At 41.1% G+C, this 16923-nt stretch overlaps 1 protein-coding gene across 1 annotated transcript; it reads right to left on the reverse strand.

Moving 5' to 3' along the window:
* Window positions 1–7747: 7747 nt before the first annotated feature.
* Window positions 7748–16921, reverse strand: TMEM130 (transmembrane protein 130; the record flags this gene model as incomplete). Its single annotated transcript, XM_010003332.1, has 8 exons — window positions 7748–8062; window positions 8814–8926; window positions 9561–9763; window positions 10848–10932; window positions 11534–11703; window positions 12382–12550; window positions 14421–14711; window positions 16900–16921. Coding segments are annotated over 8 exons (1224 nt in total), but the record flags the coding sequence as incomplete, so codon positions are not given.
* Window positions 16922–16923: the final 2 nt, after the last annotated feature.

Raw genomic sequence — 16923 nt, forward strand, 5'->3', positions numbered from 1 at the left:
GTGTGGTGTGGCTACTAAGTGTCTTCATTGCCTCCTGCACCCTGACAAGTTCTTGAAGCACAGTTTCAGCTCACCTGTCACTGAACCATGGCCACCTCTGCAACACTCATGGCAAGTTTTGATCCAAACTGAGCTACCTGGGGAAGAGCAGGATCTGTTGATGATTATTTGTGGTAGGCATTTGTCTGTCCTGTAATGACATGGGAGAACAGCTCTTTGAATCACAGGACTGTCAGTAGCTGCAAACATCTGCAGATATGGGATCTGTAATCTCTCCTCTCAAGCCCTGACATTGCTGTTTAATCTCTGCTATTTGTGACTACAGTTTGTGGGGGGTTTTTGTTTGGTTGGGTTTTTTTGTTTGTTTAGTTTGAGTTTGTTGGGTTTTTTTTGTTTGGTTCGTTTTTAGTTGCTGTTGTTGTTTCTTGTTGTTTTGTTGGTTTTTTTTGTTTGGGTTTTGTGTTTGTTTTGGGATGTTTTTTTGGTGTTTGTTTTTTGTGTTGTTTTTTTGTTGTTGTTGTTTTGGGTTTTTTTTAATAAGAGTCATGTAAAATCCACTGCAGGAAGGAAACACTGTGCATTTCTCGTTTGAATGGCAGAGGTTATTGCACAAATAAATACATGTATATGTATGTATTTGGAAAAATACACACATACATAAATAAAAACAGGGGGAGCTCTAGTCCAAATATTGCCACATACTTCAGAAAGCCAAACAAAGGCAGCAGTTAATACATGGGATGGAGCTGCTGAGTTTTCCAGTGGTACAATAATGAAAAGTAGATGTGCCTCAGGGTCCTGCTCAGCCCTGATGGTGATATCTGGGAGACTCCAACGTATGCCTCAAGGATGACATACCCAGAGAGATGTAACTGTTCTTTATTAAAGTGCTCACTGCTTTGGAAACGAGGACTTTCTCTACCGAACAAAATCTGCCTTTGATTAATCAGTTTTGAAATTAATGTATAAGTTTGCATTCTTTTGCTTTTCTTAGGGGACAGATTTCAAAAGCCTTTTGATCTTTGGTGATAGGTATTTAGTAACAGGCAGGTATGCTTTTACAAAAAGAACCACGGGAGTCTTGTAAACAGTGGCATGTATAAAGCCCTGATCACAAAACATTCAGAACACATGTTCAGCAGGTCCATTGACTTCAGTAGGCCTGTGCACACTCACAGGATTGCTCTTGTGCTCTTTCTTTAGTAGGATCAATGGTTTGAAAAGGTAAAATCAGGCTGCTGTTCTGTGGAAAAAAAAAAAAAAGAAGAGGTAATGTTTATTGTAAAGGTCAGAAAATATTTATGTGGCATCTTCTGTTAACAGAGTACAGGCAGCACAAGTCTTTACAAATAGGTGTCCTGCTGGTACCAATTGAAATGTGGGAGGCAGTTAGTGTCTCTCAATCGTAACTGTCATTTGATCCCCATGGAGGCATTTATTGGATGGTATTCCCCTACAGAGAGTCCAGTCTTTCTGTACTTCATTAGTAATAGTTGAGGGTCCTCCTGTTAATAAAAAATGTATGCACTGCTTACCTGATTTTTCACATACTGTATTATGAAAAAGGATGTAATTCCTAAAGAACTAAATGAGTACCTTTAATTACAGGTTGTCTTCCTGTCTGCAAGCAGGTTTTCCCCACTATTAATTACCCAGCTGAGGGGAAAGAAAGAATAAAACAGAGAGAAGAGAGTAAAACCAGAATAAAATTATGGCTAATTGTAAATCCACTTGCCTCTGAAAGCTTCCCCTTCCCCATCCAAGCTGTGTGGCCTGAGTCAGCTCTAAGGATACTTAGGAATGTATCTCCTATCTGCAGTGAGATATCCACAGGAAATGGATGCCTCACTCCTGTGGAGGTGGACCTGTGATATGAAACACTCTTCTTATGAATAATTTTATCCCTAAGTGAAATCTTGCAGTTGTTTGAGAGGGCAGAGCATTAGTATCCTACTGCTGTTAGAGGGAGAAAAAAAAATCACACGTAAGAACTTGAAATATCAAAAGTAGATCTACCTGGATTAATTTCAGGTTCAAAACTCAAGCTGTAACAAAAATCCGAGTCTTTTCCTCGTGGCTCAAGGGGACTATATTGACCTATCTCTTTTCCTCAAGGTCAGGGACTAACCTGTGCTTTCTGATACTGCCTTGCAAGTGAATTCATTGCATGTGGGAAAAAATACAGTAGTGGGTTAAGAAATGGGTTTTGCACTAGCCACAAGGTCTCCAGATGCAGGTGCTCACTGTAGGCCATTTGAAGTGGTCCTGAGAACTGGGGTCTCCCACTCAAGCAAGGCTGCTCACCTTTTCTTTGGACCCTTTCCACCATTCCGAGGAACTGCTCCTCCAACTCTGCCCCAGTGTTTGCACTGAGGCAAGTGTTTGAGTGCTTTGCTGAAGCAGAAGCAAACTGGCCAATTTCATACTGGCTTTTTTGTTTGTTTGTTTTATTTTGTTTTGTTATAGAGCTTGAGATGGTGAGAAAAGTCCATTAAATTTGAAGTTTATTATTGTGGCAAAAGTGTAATTTATCCAGACTGCATGAATGGAAGAAAGGGCATTGCTGTTTAATTAACAACTGTGTTTGGATTATTTTAGATTATTTTTTCCTTTTTGATTTAATTCAAAATACAAGTATTTCACATATAATGAAAGAACAACAGGTGAAGGACAGGAAACTGAAAAGATGTTTAAAATCTATGGCATTTATTTTATTATTTTTTTTCCTATGAAGTATGTGCTGTTGATCATTATTGCTGTGGTCTATTCTTGTTTGTATCTAAATTGTAGCTGAGAACAAGCTTTAAATGACAAAATCTTAATTTATATTACCAGGAAGGACTGAGTTTAGAGAGCTATTCAACCAGAATGTGCCTTTTAGTTGCTTCTTCTGCTTCACTGTTTCTAAGATCTTACACTGAAGCCGTGGGGACCTCCAGGAGATTTCAAGAAATGTTTATGTTCAGCTGTGTGCACTCAGGATTTGCTTTACACTGTGGGCTGCTTCCTTCTTCATTTTCCTTCATTTATGTCATTGTAGATTGAAATTTCACAGTTACTCCCTTTATGGAAGGTTGTATTGCTTTCATTCACAGGTCTGGGCTCAGTCCCACCAGGTTCCACTCACGCAGCAGGTGTCCTGTTGACGTGAGGGACTGCAAAACAGTGTGTTGTCCTGTCCAGTGTGTTCAGTAAAGCACATAAAAACTTCCTCCTGGGAGCATTACTGCCTGCACAGCTTGCTTAGTCTGTCCATCCATCTCCTCCCAGTGAGATATGAAGGGCTCACCTTGCTCTGGGCAAACGTTTCTGTGTGCAGTGATCAACACTGAGTCATCTCTCATAGCATCCTGGGCTGCTGGCAAAACTACAGCACTTGTTTGTGAATAAGATGCATCTTTTATGGAATCTGGTGGAGCATTTAGCTTACATGCCACAGCCAGGCGTGCATAAAAATACTTGCCGAGAGTCTTAGCAGCTGCTCAGCCCTGCCGGGGCGGCAGCGGGGACTGTGGAAATATTCTTGTGCGTTGGGAGACACCTGCTGTGCAGTCCACACATCACAGCTCCACCCTGCGTGCTGTGCTACAGCTACTAGGGTAGGTAAACGTATCTGAGTAGGTGTGTCTAAAAGGCTGCCTGAATGTAGCGCTCACTCTGCTCCGCGGGCTGTGAAAAGAACCAAGATTAGTTAAACGGTCTGTGTAGTTCCTTAATCTATTTAATCTTCAACTTCACGCAGGCACCTACACCTGCCCCAGCACCCAAGCAAGCTCCCTATCTCTTTGTGGCTCCCTTTTGCCTCCTGTGAATGGTGATAATATCAAATCTCTGCCTCCCAGGACTGCTGTGAGGAAATGCATTAGCAATTCGTTTGGATGGGTTAGTTGTAGAAATATTTCACTCGTACTGTAGTATAATTTGCTCTTGTAGTGGTGTCAGTTGTTGTGTAATGATGGTATTTTGTACAAAACCACTACACACTGCACCTGCTGGCCTTATGCACACTGCTGTAGGAATTCTGCACGCTGGCAGTGAGCATACCCAGCTCTGAAAGATTAGACCCAAGAACTTTCTGGAACTTCTGTGTTGGTGGCTGCAATTTAAAATACACGTTTGTAGTGCTTGGTGGGCTGTCAAAGCTGAGATCTGCAGGATTTAAACAATTTTGTGACAGTTGCAGGATAGCACTTCAGTTTCCATGGAAACGGGCACTGGCTCTCCAAAATCAAGGTGAAGTGTTGGCTGATTGTCTAATAATAATGCTGAACATTTAAACATTAAGTTCTTCACTTTCCTTTAGCTGAAACAATTTCCATTCCTACAGCATCTAGCAAATGCAATAGAGGTCTTGTGAATTCAAACTGTTGTCACAGCGTGGGATGTGTTATCTACTTTCCAGAGAGGAAAGAGATTTCAGCCTTGACCTGTTTAGCCACTGAACCTCATGCTCTGCTGCTAAGATAAAGGGCTAATTTGTCCCCACATTTACTGTACAAACTGGTACCATTGTTTATGTGACAAATTAGAGAATAACGGAAGTTCTTTTGCTTTACTCTGCCTTTTTATACTATGGCTTTCCAGAATATTTTTGTCCTCAAATGCATTTCCTTGTAATTAACTCTCATTGCATAAACATTTTACCTGCTCACACTCTTGCTTATCACCAGAATTTAATTGCTCTTTGGCTTTGTACTCACTGGACTCTTGTTTTGAATCACTGACTTTCATCGTTTTGCTGAACATTCCTTTTTCCAGGTCATTGATTTCTAAGGTTAACAAAATGAATCCTCCTGCTGATCCTTGTTACATCCTACTAACCTCTTCGCTATATTCTGAACCACTCAATTACCTTTTGTCTTCAATTTCAGAGGCATTTATTGAACCCACAGATCAGTCTTCTGTGCAGGAAGCAGTTTTATATTGGGTTCAGGAACATGTTCATGTGAATATTTCTCATACTTACACCTTAATTTGTTAAGGTTGTTTAAATTTTCTTGGTTAATTTGCTTCTTGATGTGCCCTTTAAAGTGTACTTTCTCCACTGCTTATTTTTTGCAGGAGATGTCTTTCTAACCTCTAGTCTTTTACATCTGCTCTTGAGTAATATCTTCCACTATTTTATAGTGTTGACTTTCCTCTCTGCGGCTCTTTATCTTTTCACCTTTCTGAATAATTGGACTCCTTTGCCATCCTTTGTTCATTTTAGGAAGTGAGTAAAAGACAATATTCTTCTGAAGGACATTTGCCTCTGTTTTCCTCTATGGGAAACTAGGGACTTTCTTAGGCCTGACTTATATGTCACTCACTCCAGGTCCCTCTTTTGGTTTTTTAGGTTTTCTTGTTTTTTTGTTTGTTTTCCTGGGGGTTGTGTCACAACCTGGGTAGGGTAACCCAGGAGATTATATATGTATGACTGACAACATATGTACAATACATCTGTATATAAGCTGCACAACCAAAGAAAAAGTCACGGTTGCTTGTGTTACTTACTGATTTTAGGAAGAAAGAGAGAGAGTAGAAGAAAAGTTTAGAGAGATAGATAATAGAAAATCACCAGTCCTGGATCCAATGTTGGGCCAGCCAGTGGGGAAGAGGTGGTGTCAGTGAGGCTCCCCAAGCCCACCATTGCAGCCCCTTGTCTTATAGACCTAGTTCCCATGTTTTGCAAGGATGAGCAGTTGTGTTTGAATAAAACCGGGCAGCTGGACTAGACCTCTGCACCTTCCACCCCTCAATCATTGTCCTTATCTCAGTGGTTGTACATGTAAGTTGCAGGATACCAGGCCATCATGGTTGTCTCCATCCTCTCAGGCAGGCCTTTTGAGATGCAAACAAGACTTTGAGGGATTGCAATGGGGTTTTGGCAGTAATTGCAGCAAGTACAGGTCCTGAGTGCTGGTCCCTTATAGGTTGATACCCACTTTAGCCAGGGCATGATCAGTTGTATCTCAGCTAGGATGTACTGGGTGGAGCACAGAGGCACAAAACCAAAGCAACAATATTTGTGGCCTAACACCCCCTGATACTCTTTGAATCAGCTGGGTCTTAATGGAAAATGGGACAGAGCACAGGTCTTACTCTTTTGATACAATCTTCCTCCAACTCAAATGATCCCTGTTTCAGGTACCTATAACTGAATCTGCCCTCATAGTTACCGTCTTTGCTAGGAGTGCAATGTGAAGAAATACACATTCATTATTGTGCCAAGGAGTTAGCAAGAGTCACATGTCTGTAATAAAATGTCATTGTAATAAAAGAAGCCCAAACTAAACTTCTGGCTGCAGAGAACCACTGTGCAGTCTGTCTGGAGCCACCATCACTCCAAGCTGCATTTTTGCATTTTTCACATCAGAAATCTGTTCTATCCAGTGCCCACGGACCACGTAGCCCTTTACAGAACACACTGACATTCCAGAACAAGTCATGTACCTTTGGCAGAGGCTCAGATGCCTCAGATCTTAGGAACAAGCAATGAAACTGAAGCTCTTGAGAACAATAACTTCTTTGCTAGTCTAAGGAGAGGCACATTTGTAACAGTGACTGAGTATGACTGAAGATAAGAGTTTGACACTAGGGCACTGAGAAGGAATATAAAGGACTCCACACCTAATCAACAGGCTTGCTTAAAAATACAATTTGTCATTAGAAAAAAAAAAAGCCACATGAAGTTCTGCCTTGGGAAGTACTTTTTTAAAAAAAACGTTGGTTTTACTGGATCATTTGTTATCTTAGATTATCTTATTGTATTTTTAATGTATCAAGTTAATTAACAAAGCCATTCTGAGGTAATGTACTTTTGTTCACAGACAAACTGAAGGTCTGGGCTTCTCTGAGGAAACATAGAAGTTGAATGTGTGAGATAAGCACCTGAAAACTTGATGGTAAATCACCTCACATTCAGACAACTGTCTCCCAGTCAGTGCATTTGAGAAATTACAACATAACTGAAAAAACCCCAAACCCACGATTCCCATGGGCTTTAAATCAGAGACAGGGAAGGTCTGTTACATTTTAAAAAGTGGCTGTCAAGGAACTTTTGTTTAAAAGCCTCTGTGGGGGAGGAAACCTGGGCAAGCTGAAAGCTGGTAGTGGAAGATAGTTTGCAACAGGCTCTGAGTTTATGCAGCCTTGAACACTGACTATTAATTTGAATGTAGTAAGTTTTGCTGAGCAGCTGTGAGGTATTTATACAGATTAGAGTAGTATGTGTACTACTTCGTAAAGTGTTGGAGATGGGGAGTCTTCTACAGCACTTGCTGCAATCCCACCCAACTACTGGTAACAGCTAACTCTCCACGAGCAGGTCACTGTACCAGCCACTACAGTCCCAAAGAAGCCCATTAACTTAAATAAGGGATCTTTTAAGACATAAAGAAAAAAGACAACACAATTAGGTAGTCTGGTTCATTAGAACCAGCTAGACCTTTCCCAACCTGGACAAGTCAGTTCCTTTTTAGAACAAATACACACTCAACAGCATTTTGTGTGACTTCCATTTCCAGTAATATTGTGGTAACATAGGGAAGAGAGGTATGTTTGTCTGAAGCATTTTCTTCTTTGAAACAGACAGCAAAAGGAACAGAGAAATTACAAGAGGTAGTGAGTTTAGCAAGCCTGCACATAAAACAATAATTCATAAGAATAAAAAGCTGCATTTACAACTGTAAATGTATACACCCGTATAATTTTAAAATACAAAGCTACTTTTACTGTGTTTTGGGGCTTGCTTTTTTGTGGTTCAGAGAATGAAACACTCAAGTGCTGGACTTAAAAGTGGTTAACCTCATTGCATTGGCAAAGCCAAACCATTCATGCAGCACTGGGCATTTAACTCATCTTAAGTGAAGAAGGTAAACTTGACAGTGTAACCAAAGTGCACTTGTGTTCTTCACACCGTGTATGTTTTGACTGGCTTGTAAAAAGAATGTAGCAGTTCGTGACTCTCCCTGGCAGCTTCTTGAGATGACAGAAGGCAACATGATCTGCAACACATTCGGCCTGACTCTGAATGAGAAGACAGGCTTTTATCAGACAGTGGAGAAAAGTCGAAGTCCGCTACCTAGAAAAGGAACATCAAAAAGATAATTTTTAATTTGGGTCCTACTGGCTTAAGTGAGTCCAGCAAGAACACTTTGGGCCAGAAAAGGCCCTTGGGCCTCATCCAGTTTCAGTCAGCCACCAACTTCGAATAGACTTCTGATTTAAACCTGCTGCACACCTGGTTGACAGCCAGTGTCTCTAGAGGTTTGTTATTCATATTGTTGCATGATGTAAAGTGCATTAGGTATTTTCCAAAGGGCTAAAAAGGTTCCTTTTCTTTGGGAGTCCATGCTTCTTACAAATATAATATTGTAATTAGTGAAAGCTACACCAGAGATAGGAGGGAGCTCAGGAGACAAAGGTCACATACCAGGGTCAGGTGACAATTTAATGCCACTGTAGGTAACATACCCATCCTTTTTTACTGCCCTGTATCCTCTTTCATTACCCTCTTCTTTTCTTTCATGTAACCACTTTGAGGTAGATCCTCTGGAAGGGATACTTCAATGTAAGCCCATGCCTGGGAATATTAACAAACTGTCCATGATAGCTCTGGCAACTTGAATTACAGTCATAGTTCTCCATAGCAGCCAGAAACATGCCTGTTGCTTCACGTGTTTCCTACATTGTTTGTGCTTTTCTGTGGAACAGATCAGACATATCAGGGAAATGCTCCCTCCACCTCTGCTTGCCTGGGGATTAAAGAAGGGACATGGCTGAAAGGTGTCTAATTACTATCCCAGCTCAATGTAAAAGTAGCTGAGTAATACCTCCACGAGATCTTTTTGTTGTGTGTTGCTTCGAAAGGTCATGTACAGCACCAGTCCTACCATCACTGCAACCAGAGCGATGCAAAGTAGGACAAAGAGAACTGGGTGGATCCCTAGGAAAGAGCACAGGAGGACATTCCTGGAGTTATACAATACACTGGGAAGAGGCTGCAGTGAGAAGGAAATGATGGTTTATGACAACTTTTCATATTTTTAGAACAAAGGACAAATACGTGGCATGGGATAATTTTTTCAGCCCAGATCACTTCAGGTCTTTCTGGAATCTCAGAAGTGGGAATGTTGGGTAGTGAGGTAGTTAGGGTCTTTCCTTTTTTACCCCTTTTTTTCCCTTGAGCAGCCTAAAAACCCCCAGCATAACTAAACAAAACAAAAAGAACTGAGACTGCTTAATTAAGGGAGTGTTACAGATGCTTTGTTTTCCTAGTTATCCTCTCTTGACTATAAGAACCAGACTGTTTAAACTGAAAAAGATGTCATTTAAGATACTCAGCCTTCCCAGGAAACTCATTAGCTTCAAGACACTCTTGAGACTAAGGCTACAGCAGGATGCAAGCTCAGAGCACTTATAATTGGCACAATACAGGCTCTCCCTTATCTCCCTGCTTCCTGTACTTTTAGGGATCTATACCGGCTTCCAGCACCTTCATCTGCAGGCTACTAACTGTCCCTGACATCTTTGAGACTGTCGGTTCCCTGGCAGGGGGGAATCTCCGTGCTGCTCCCCACCTGTTGGCCACACTTTTATTTCATGGTAGGTCTGCAGCATCGTGGCGCCGTTCTGCACCCGGACGCTGAGGCAGTACTGCCCGGCGTCTCTGAAGGTGTGGCTGAGGTTGTAGCAGGAGCCGTCAATCACCACCAGATGGCATTTGTCACCTTCAAGTGGAATGCACTCGGACTTGATAAGCCAGCACAGTGCCAGCGGCGGGCTGAAAAGGGGAGAGCAACCAGAAAGAAAAAATCAGGTGAAAACTTTGCCAAAAAATGTCAGCTGCGAGCTGCTGAATCACTCAGTTGAAGTGGTGTAATAATTTAAGTTAATTTAAATAGAAACAGAGAAGCAAGTAACTGCACAATTCTTTGGTTTATAGTATTTGTCAAGTGAAGTTCTTTGTGATGCATCTATAAAAGCCTCCCAGCTGAGAGTTAAAGACCTGAGCGGGTCACGGACAGGCCTCTGTGTGTAGAAAATGCCTTGGTCCTTGTTTAATAAAGATAAAAGGAATATTTTTTTTCCTCCACTTCCAAGGGAGTATAGGTTTTTCCTTTGTTCCTCTTACACAGAAGAATTCAATGTCTGTGCTACTTAAGCACACCCAAGACTCTTCTGATTAAAAAGACCCCAACAACCACAACTGGAAAGAACATAAAGTGAGATCTGTACAATGGATTAATAGCTGGAAAAGGTAAGTAAATGGCAAGGATCTCAGTACTCCGTTACAATAACAAAAAGGTTTTTATTTGCTAACAAGCAACCGAAGTCCTATCCATTTTATGGCCACGGGTCTTCTCACCATGTCTAGTTGATGCCCTTTATTTACATTTTCAGACCCTTCTTCCAACGGATTCTGCTTGGATTCCCTTATGCACTATGGACTTTGAGTCTGACAACAGAGCACTTCTTTACCTGCCTTACTAGTATTTTGTTCCTTATCTCTTTAGGTAATTCTCTGCTAAAGAAAAGAGCATATTTATGTGTTTAGCTCATTTTCTAAGCTTTGTTTTTGAGAACCGATCTCTCAAGCCTTTGTTGCTTTTTATCATAAACTCATGTTATGTCAGTCCTGTGGCCTTAGGTCTGAAAAGCCCTGTCCATCCTAGAACCAAGCCTGCTTTTAGGGTTCTTGAGTTTGTAATGGTTTTTGGCTTTTTGTATTTACCTGCATGCTACTTCCAGTTTTCACTCCTGCCATTTGTGTTCTGAACAGAAACTGTGCTGCTTTGTCAGGACTATTTATGCCTTTGGCAAAGGACTCTGCCTTTGGGGGGAAGTAAGTTGTGTTTGCTACTTACGTGCCGTTGATATGAAGAGTCAAATTTAAATTTTCCATTACGTGAGTCTCTCTGGAGCCCACTACATTAATACTTCTAACAGCATCTGAAAGGAGGAACAAAAAGCATGTCACACTGCACATACAAATTTGAAATTAACCAGTTTTTCAATGAATGTTTGTTTTCATAGGCTCGTAGGTTTTAGTTCCATCAGTCAAACAAGTAATACTACTTGCCTCACACCCAGAAAGGAATCCTCCTGCTAGAGTTTGAAGTTTTCAGAATATTTTGCGATTTCTTTTTAGTATATAATCAACTACTTCATTGATCCTTTACATTTTTACTTTGTTCATTTACTCTGGAAGCTGATCACATCCATGAGACTTTTCTAATGCTTATTTTTAGGGATAGCCAGCACAAACAAATCCTTCCTAACTTATGATAAACTTTTTAGTGTAAGTTTTAAGACAGTTAAACTTTCGGTAAATAAAAAAGAAACAGAAAAGTGGATGTATTTCCATATTTTTTTTCTGCATTTGAACAGCATGAAGACTATTTTGCAGAGGAAACTATTGAACAATGTTGACTAGTTCCTGCATGTGAAATAACGCTGAAGTTGTGTTATCATATTAACACATTAAAGCTAGATTGTATCTGTACATATATAGCAAGCTCCGTGCTGAGTATGCAAAATGTTCTACAATTACCTAGCAGCTCCAAAGCAGTGCTAAAATCCCCAGTTTTCTGCACTGTTTCTCTTTCATGTATGATGCTTCCAGCTTGCTCCCATTCAGCTATGACTTTCAGATGCACTGTGCGATTCCCCATGGTAGAGCAGTTATAGTAGACAAAGGGTTCCTTGGTAATCTGATAAACTCTATGTGCAACAAGAAGAAATTTAGAATTAAAATAGTCTTTTAACAAGTCCTTACAATTTTATTTTTTTTTTATTTTAAAAAAGAGCGAGCTTGACTATATTTTCTTTACAGACAAAGTTACAGTTGTTTGTGATTCTATTTTATGTCCATATCAATGAGGATTGACGTCTGAGGCATTGCCAATAAAACTACAATAGGTGTAAGACCCAGAGTATATTTATGCATTTTAAATCAAAGAAATCAAAGGTAATGCTAAAAGAATTCTCAAAATGGAATAAGAATAGTCAATGAATAATGAAAACTACCTTTATAGCAGGTGGGCTATAAGCTAACTGAAGCACTAAGGGGAAGGTGGAGAGAAAAAAAAGGAAAAAAAGTAATATTCAAAGGCTAAAGCTTACTTTTCCAGTTCATTTGGCTTATTGCACATACAGTAATACACTTAAGCACACATCTGAACAGGGAATTTAGATCTCCAAAACATTACCTTTTTGTGAGTGTGCAGTGACTTACTTGCCAAAGTTTTCATAATTCACTTGGTTGACACGCTAAGAATGTACGACTGGCAAAGGTGTGTGCTTTGTCCTGTCATTTAATCAGGATTTTTCCTCTAGATGAGTATCTGAATCAGAGCCATCTTGAGTACTCTTTAAGGCAAACATAGTAACCATACCTACCCATCTCCAAAATCCCAGTTGTAGACAAATGATGCCGACTTGAAGTAACGACTTGGGTCATGAAGACAGAAAGAAATCCGGGTCATGGTGCCTGTGGAGGGACTGGAACCATGTCTGATAAATCTGCTGTCTTCTATCTGGGCAATGGTAAGATTCCCTGTGATAAATTCTGCAGAATAGTACAGTGGGGAAAGAATGACAGCTTATATCATTTTCATGGCATGCTCTGTGTGAGTATCAAAACATTATTTAAAATGGACTGTATAGATCTTTCTGTGTCCTAATCCAAATGTATTTTGTATCTATTACTCAGTGTTGTTAGTGAGGCAGAGAAATTAAATTACTTGTTAGGTGTTATACAGTGGGTCATGATAAATCTTCTAATAGAACTAAGAGAAATAATCCTGCACTGATGGAGGTCAATATTGGTTTGTACTCTTGATTTAAAAAGAACTGGAACTAATAACAAATGTCTAGATCAAGGGATTCAGAACCGAAACAGTATAAACACCTTTCATGTTTGGGATGGTGGGGTTTGTTTGTTTGTTTATGGGGTTCTTAAGCTGCTGTTTTTTTGGTTTTACCTGCTTCCACAGAAATGAGAATTTCACTACTACGAATGACGTGTGCCCTACATAGTGAGTACAGAAAGGCTGAAATTTTGATTTTGATGTCTCTGAGAGATCCTGTGCTTCAGTTTGTTTGCATGGACTGGCAAAGGCTGATCTAAAAATCCCCTCTAACCTATAAAGACAGAAGTATTATAATGATAGACTCATCAGTTCATTGATTATGGATATTAGCTACTAGTAACAGACTCTTAAGCTCTTAACAATTCATTAAATCTCATTAACTCTTCTCTAGGTGATGCACAAATAAGAATCAGAATTACTGCTTCAGATTGGGGCTGGTCATGCAGAGCTAACTGGAGCTGTAATTTATATGAGTTTTTGGCCTTTGGGCCCCTGTGAAGCTCCTGTGGGTGCTCATGCCTGGGGAAAGAAGAAAGGTTCAATTGGATGTAACTTTTCACAGCTATAGGAAGCTTCTCTCCCTTTTGCTTATGGCATGAGAATATAAGACATTACAAAGTGAGAAAGGAATAAGTAGATACTACGCAAAGCAGCAGTTCTTAAGAGAGAAAAGATCTCATTAACATTTTTTATAAAGACTTATCAAATAAGCTTGGTGCTTCTCAAAGAAAAATCTCTATAGGTATTCCCCAAAATGTCAGCTATGCCCTATAGTTGGCTCTTTTGTCCTCATGCATGTCCTTATCTTCGGCTGGGAGCTTGGTTTAATCTGGAGTGTCTGAGTAGAGCACTGGGAGATGTGGCCAGAGGGATGTGGCTATTAGTCCTTGAAAGAAATAATTGCAGGAGGCTCCCAGATGATATTTTGTGTAAATTCCTGCACCAGAGATTAGGTTAGCAGAGTTACGGCACCATGGTTCAATTTGTCCAAAAAATGCATGTTTATGGTTATGAATATTCCCAGTGATCTGAAACTTAGCAATATTTGGCACTTAGCAATATTTGGAAATGCAGCTACGACTTCACATCTGATTTCAGTACACTCAGTCAGAATTTTAAAAGAAAATGTAATGGCTCTGTTGTGCAGATGGCTTCAGATTTTGCTGTGTCATGCAACAGGGAAAATCAGTCGATTGTCACTGCAGCTTGTCATCCTAACTTTAGGACTGGAAATGCTGGGAAGCATTTCAGAAAGCATTGTTTTAGGAGTCTGGACATCACTGAACAACACTGCAGCTGCTGAGGTATCTAGTTTCTAGCTCAGTTTTCCAGTGACAGAGGCAGGGAAACATGGGCAGGCTGGCACTTGCTTCCAGAGGTAGGTAGACTACATTGCAGCCCAAACACCTGTTCAAAACCACCTTCAATCAAAAGGCTCCATCAATCAAACTCTGTTGGCAGAAGTCACATTTATATCTGGCTTCATTTTCTGGTGCTAGCAAAGGCAGCAGGCATTCTGATGTGTACTGAATTCCTGAAGACATAGAAGCTGTAAAGCTGTATTACCTGTGATCTGAAGCAGGGTGTCATTTCTAGCAACTGGCCGACACAACCAACAGTTTCTGTGAGTCACCCAAACAGATACAGGAAAAGTCCCAGGAAATTCACCAGCCAAATTAATCACAGAGTTCAAGTGGTGCTCAGATTTCTCTATCAGAATCAGAGGAGCATAAATCCAGTTAAAGTGATACAAGTTTGGTGCAACACTGTTATTCTTCATACTTAGACTGGCGTGGACAGTAGCTTGAGCTCCTGTTGTGATCGGGCCATTGTTGGTTATTTCCAGGCTATACTCCTCTGTGGAAACCAGAAGAAAAAAACAAAAACAACCAAAGCATGTTGTATTCTGTTGCATTCTGTGTTTTTAAAAATTATTATTATTTTTTATTATTATTATTTACAACTTTAACTAGTCAGTTGTAGTTACATGACTCACAATGACAACAAAGACTTCACTATCTTTCTTTATTTTTAACATTTAAAAACCTGAAACAGAAAAACTGTTACATGTATATATGAGTTCAAACAAGTACCATTTAACAATGTATTAGGCTGGATCTTAGAAATGTTAATAGTAGAAGGAAGCTTCAGATGAGAACATCACAAAAAATTTGATGAGGTTTTACAGGCAGAGCTGGGCACTGGCTGTAGCTTCAGCATCACTAATGATCTAACATGTCACTAATCTTCCAGCTACTGGAAGAAAGTCAAACTCAGCTCTAATCTCAATCCTAAAAAAATGAACTTTCAAACTCAGGAAATATTTCGTCTAATAGATTCCTTTATCAGCTCTGTTGACTGACAAGTCTCTCCCATCTTTTTACTAACTGAACAAAAAAAACCTTAGTACCAGCTTCTTCTCTGTGGTCTACCATTGACTTTCTTTTCCAGAAAAGGACTGAAAATCCCAATGTAAATAAATCTTGTACCACGCCCTAGTGACAGATGAATTACCAGCAACCTGATGTAGTTAAAATGTCCCTGCTCATTGCAAAGGAATTGGACTAGATGACCTCTAAAGATCCCCTCCAACCCAAATGATTCAATCAAAGAGCAAGGTGTGTGAAGTAAACCATCCCTGCTGCTCTGGAGTGCTCACCATTATCCTCTCTGCCACTTTTACACAAGCTACTGATTTCAGCTCTTACAAGTACCACAAGGAGCAGAGCACAAAGAAGGCTGGATTTTATGGAAAAGAGATATATATATAGATATATATATATAAAGTAAGCAGTGCAAGAAGATTAAATGACCTGCATGTGTTAAAAACAACAACAAAAAAACCCCTCCAAAACAAAATGAAGTACAACAGCCACTGGAAGCTGTGAATTGGGGCAGAGTTGGGAATGGGATCTGGTTGGTTGCCTCTAACACGGAGCATATTCCTTCCCTACATCAGTGATGTTCCTTGTTGTCCTTTCACTGGAGAGCAATGGGGCAATGCTGTGCAGAACAGCAGAGCTTGGGGGGTTCTGCTGGTAACTTCCCTTCTCCTCTCTTTTAGCAGCCACCAGATTGCTAACAGGGACCTGAATCTTTGAGCTTCAGCAGTTGCATCTCTCGTTCATCCAAGACCTGTAACGTGGAGGGAGCACTGGGGTCAACTAATCCCTGTACTGCCTTTCCTGCACCCATCAGAGTGGCATGGGGTGGAAGGAGAACCTGGAGCATCTGCTTAGTGCCCACATTTTATTCCACAGATCACAGGTGCTGAGCAAAGCTGGATTCAAAAAGACTGTGAGAAAAACCGGTAACATTACTGTCTGAGCGAGAACTTCATTGTTCCCATTTCACAACACAAGGAATGATCCTCAGTTCGGATTTTCGAGCTAACAGAGACATTTTTATGTTGTGATGAAATTTGGCGCAGAGGTTTCTGGTCTCAAGAACATTCAGTCTACCCTCTTCCTTGTTTTAGTAGAACTTGAGGGAAAAATAGCCAACTACCTCATGCTTATCTAGCACTTCTCCTTGGAGGTTATCACGGTGCTTTACACACCAGGGCCGTGCTGTAGCCCCAGCTGCAGCAGTCGGAGATTAAGTGGCCAACCCAAGGTCACCCAGTGAGTCACCGGCAAAGCAAGGCATTTCATCCAACTCAGTGATTTCTTCTACCTTTCCGACCTCTCCCAGCAGAATGCAGCACAGGGAGGCTACCAAAGCAAGAGCCGAGGCTGCTCAGGCGCCTTGTGACCCGCCGCGCTGGCTCAGCGGAGGAAGCACAAGCGCAGCTTTTAGCTTAGAAAGCGCAAAGCAGAATCCTGGCCCCCCGGGATGCCCCAGATCGCTGCGAGCACCCAAGGTCGCAGCGCCCTGGGAATGAAGTCTGGGCTGGCGAGAGAGCGCCCGGAGCCGTTTCCATCCCCTGCTGTGGCAGGGAACCACCACCGCCCTCACGCCGGGTCTCTGCCCCCCTCTCCCGCAGCCGCCCGCTCCCCCCTCGCCCGCTCCCCGGCGGCGATGCCAGCGCAGACCTGCCCCTTACCTGCCGCCGAGGCGGCGCGGCCGA

Source organism: Chaetura pelagica, unplaced genomic scaffold (genome assembly GCF_000747805.2).
Source record: "Chaetura pelagica isolate M959 unplaced genomic scaffold, ChaPel_1.0 scaffold138, whole genome shotgun sequence".
In the NCBI taxonomy this organism is placed as follows: Eukaryota; Metazoa; Chordata; class Aves; order Apodiformes; family Apodidae; genus Chaetura; species Chaetura pelagica.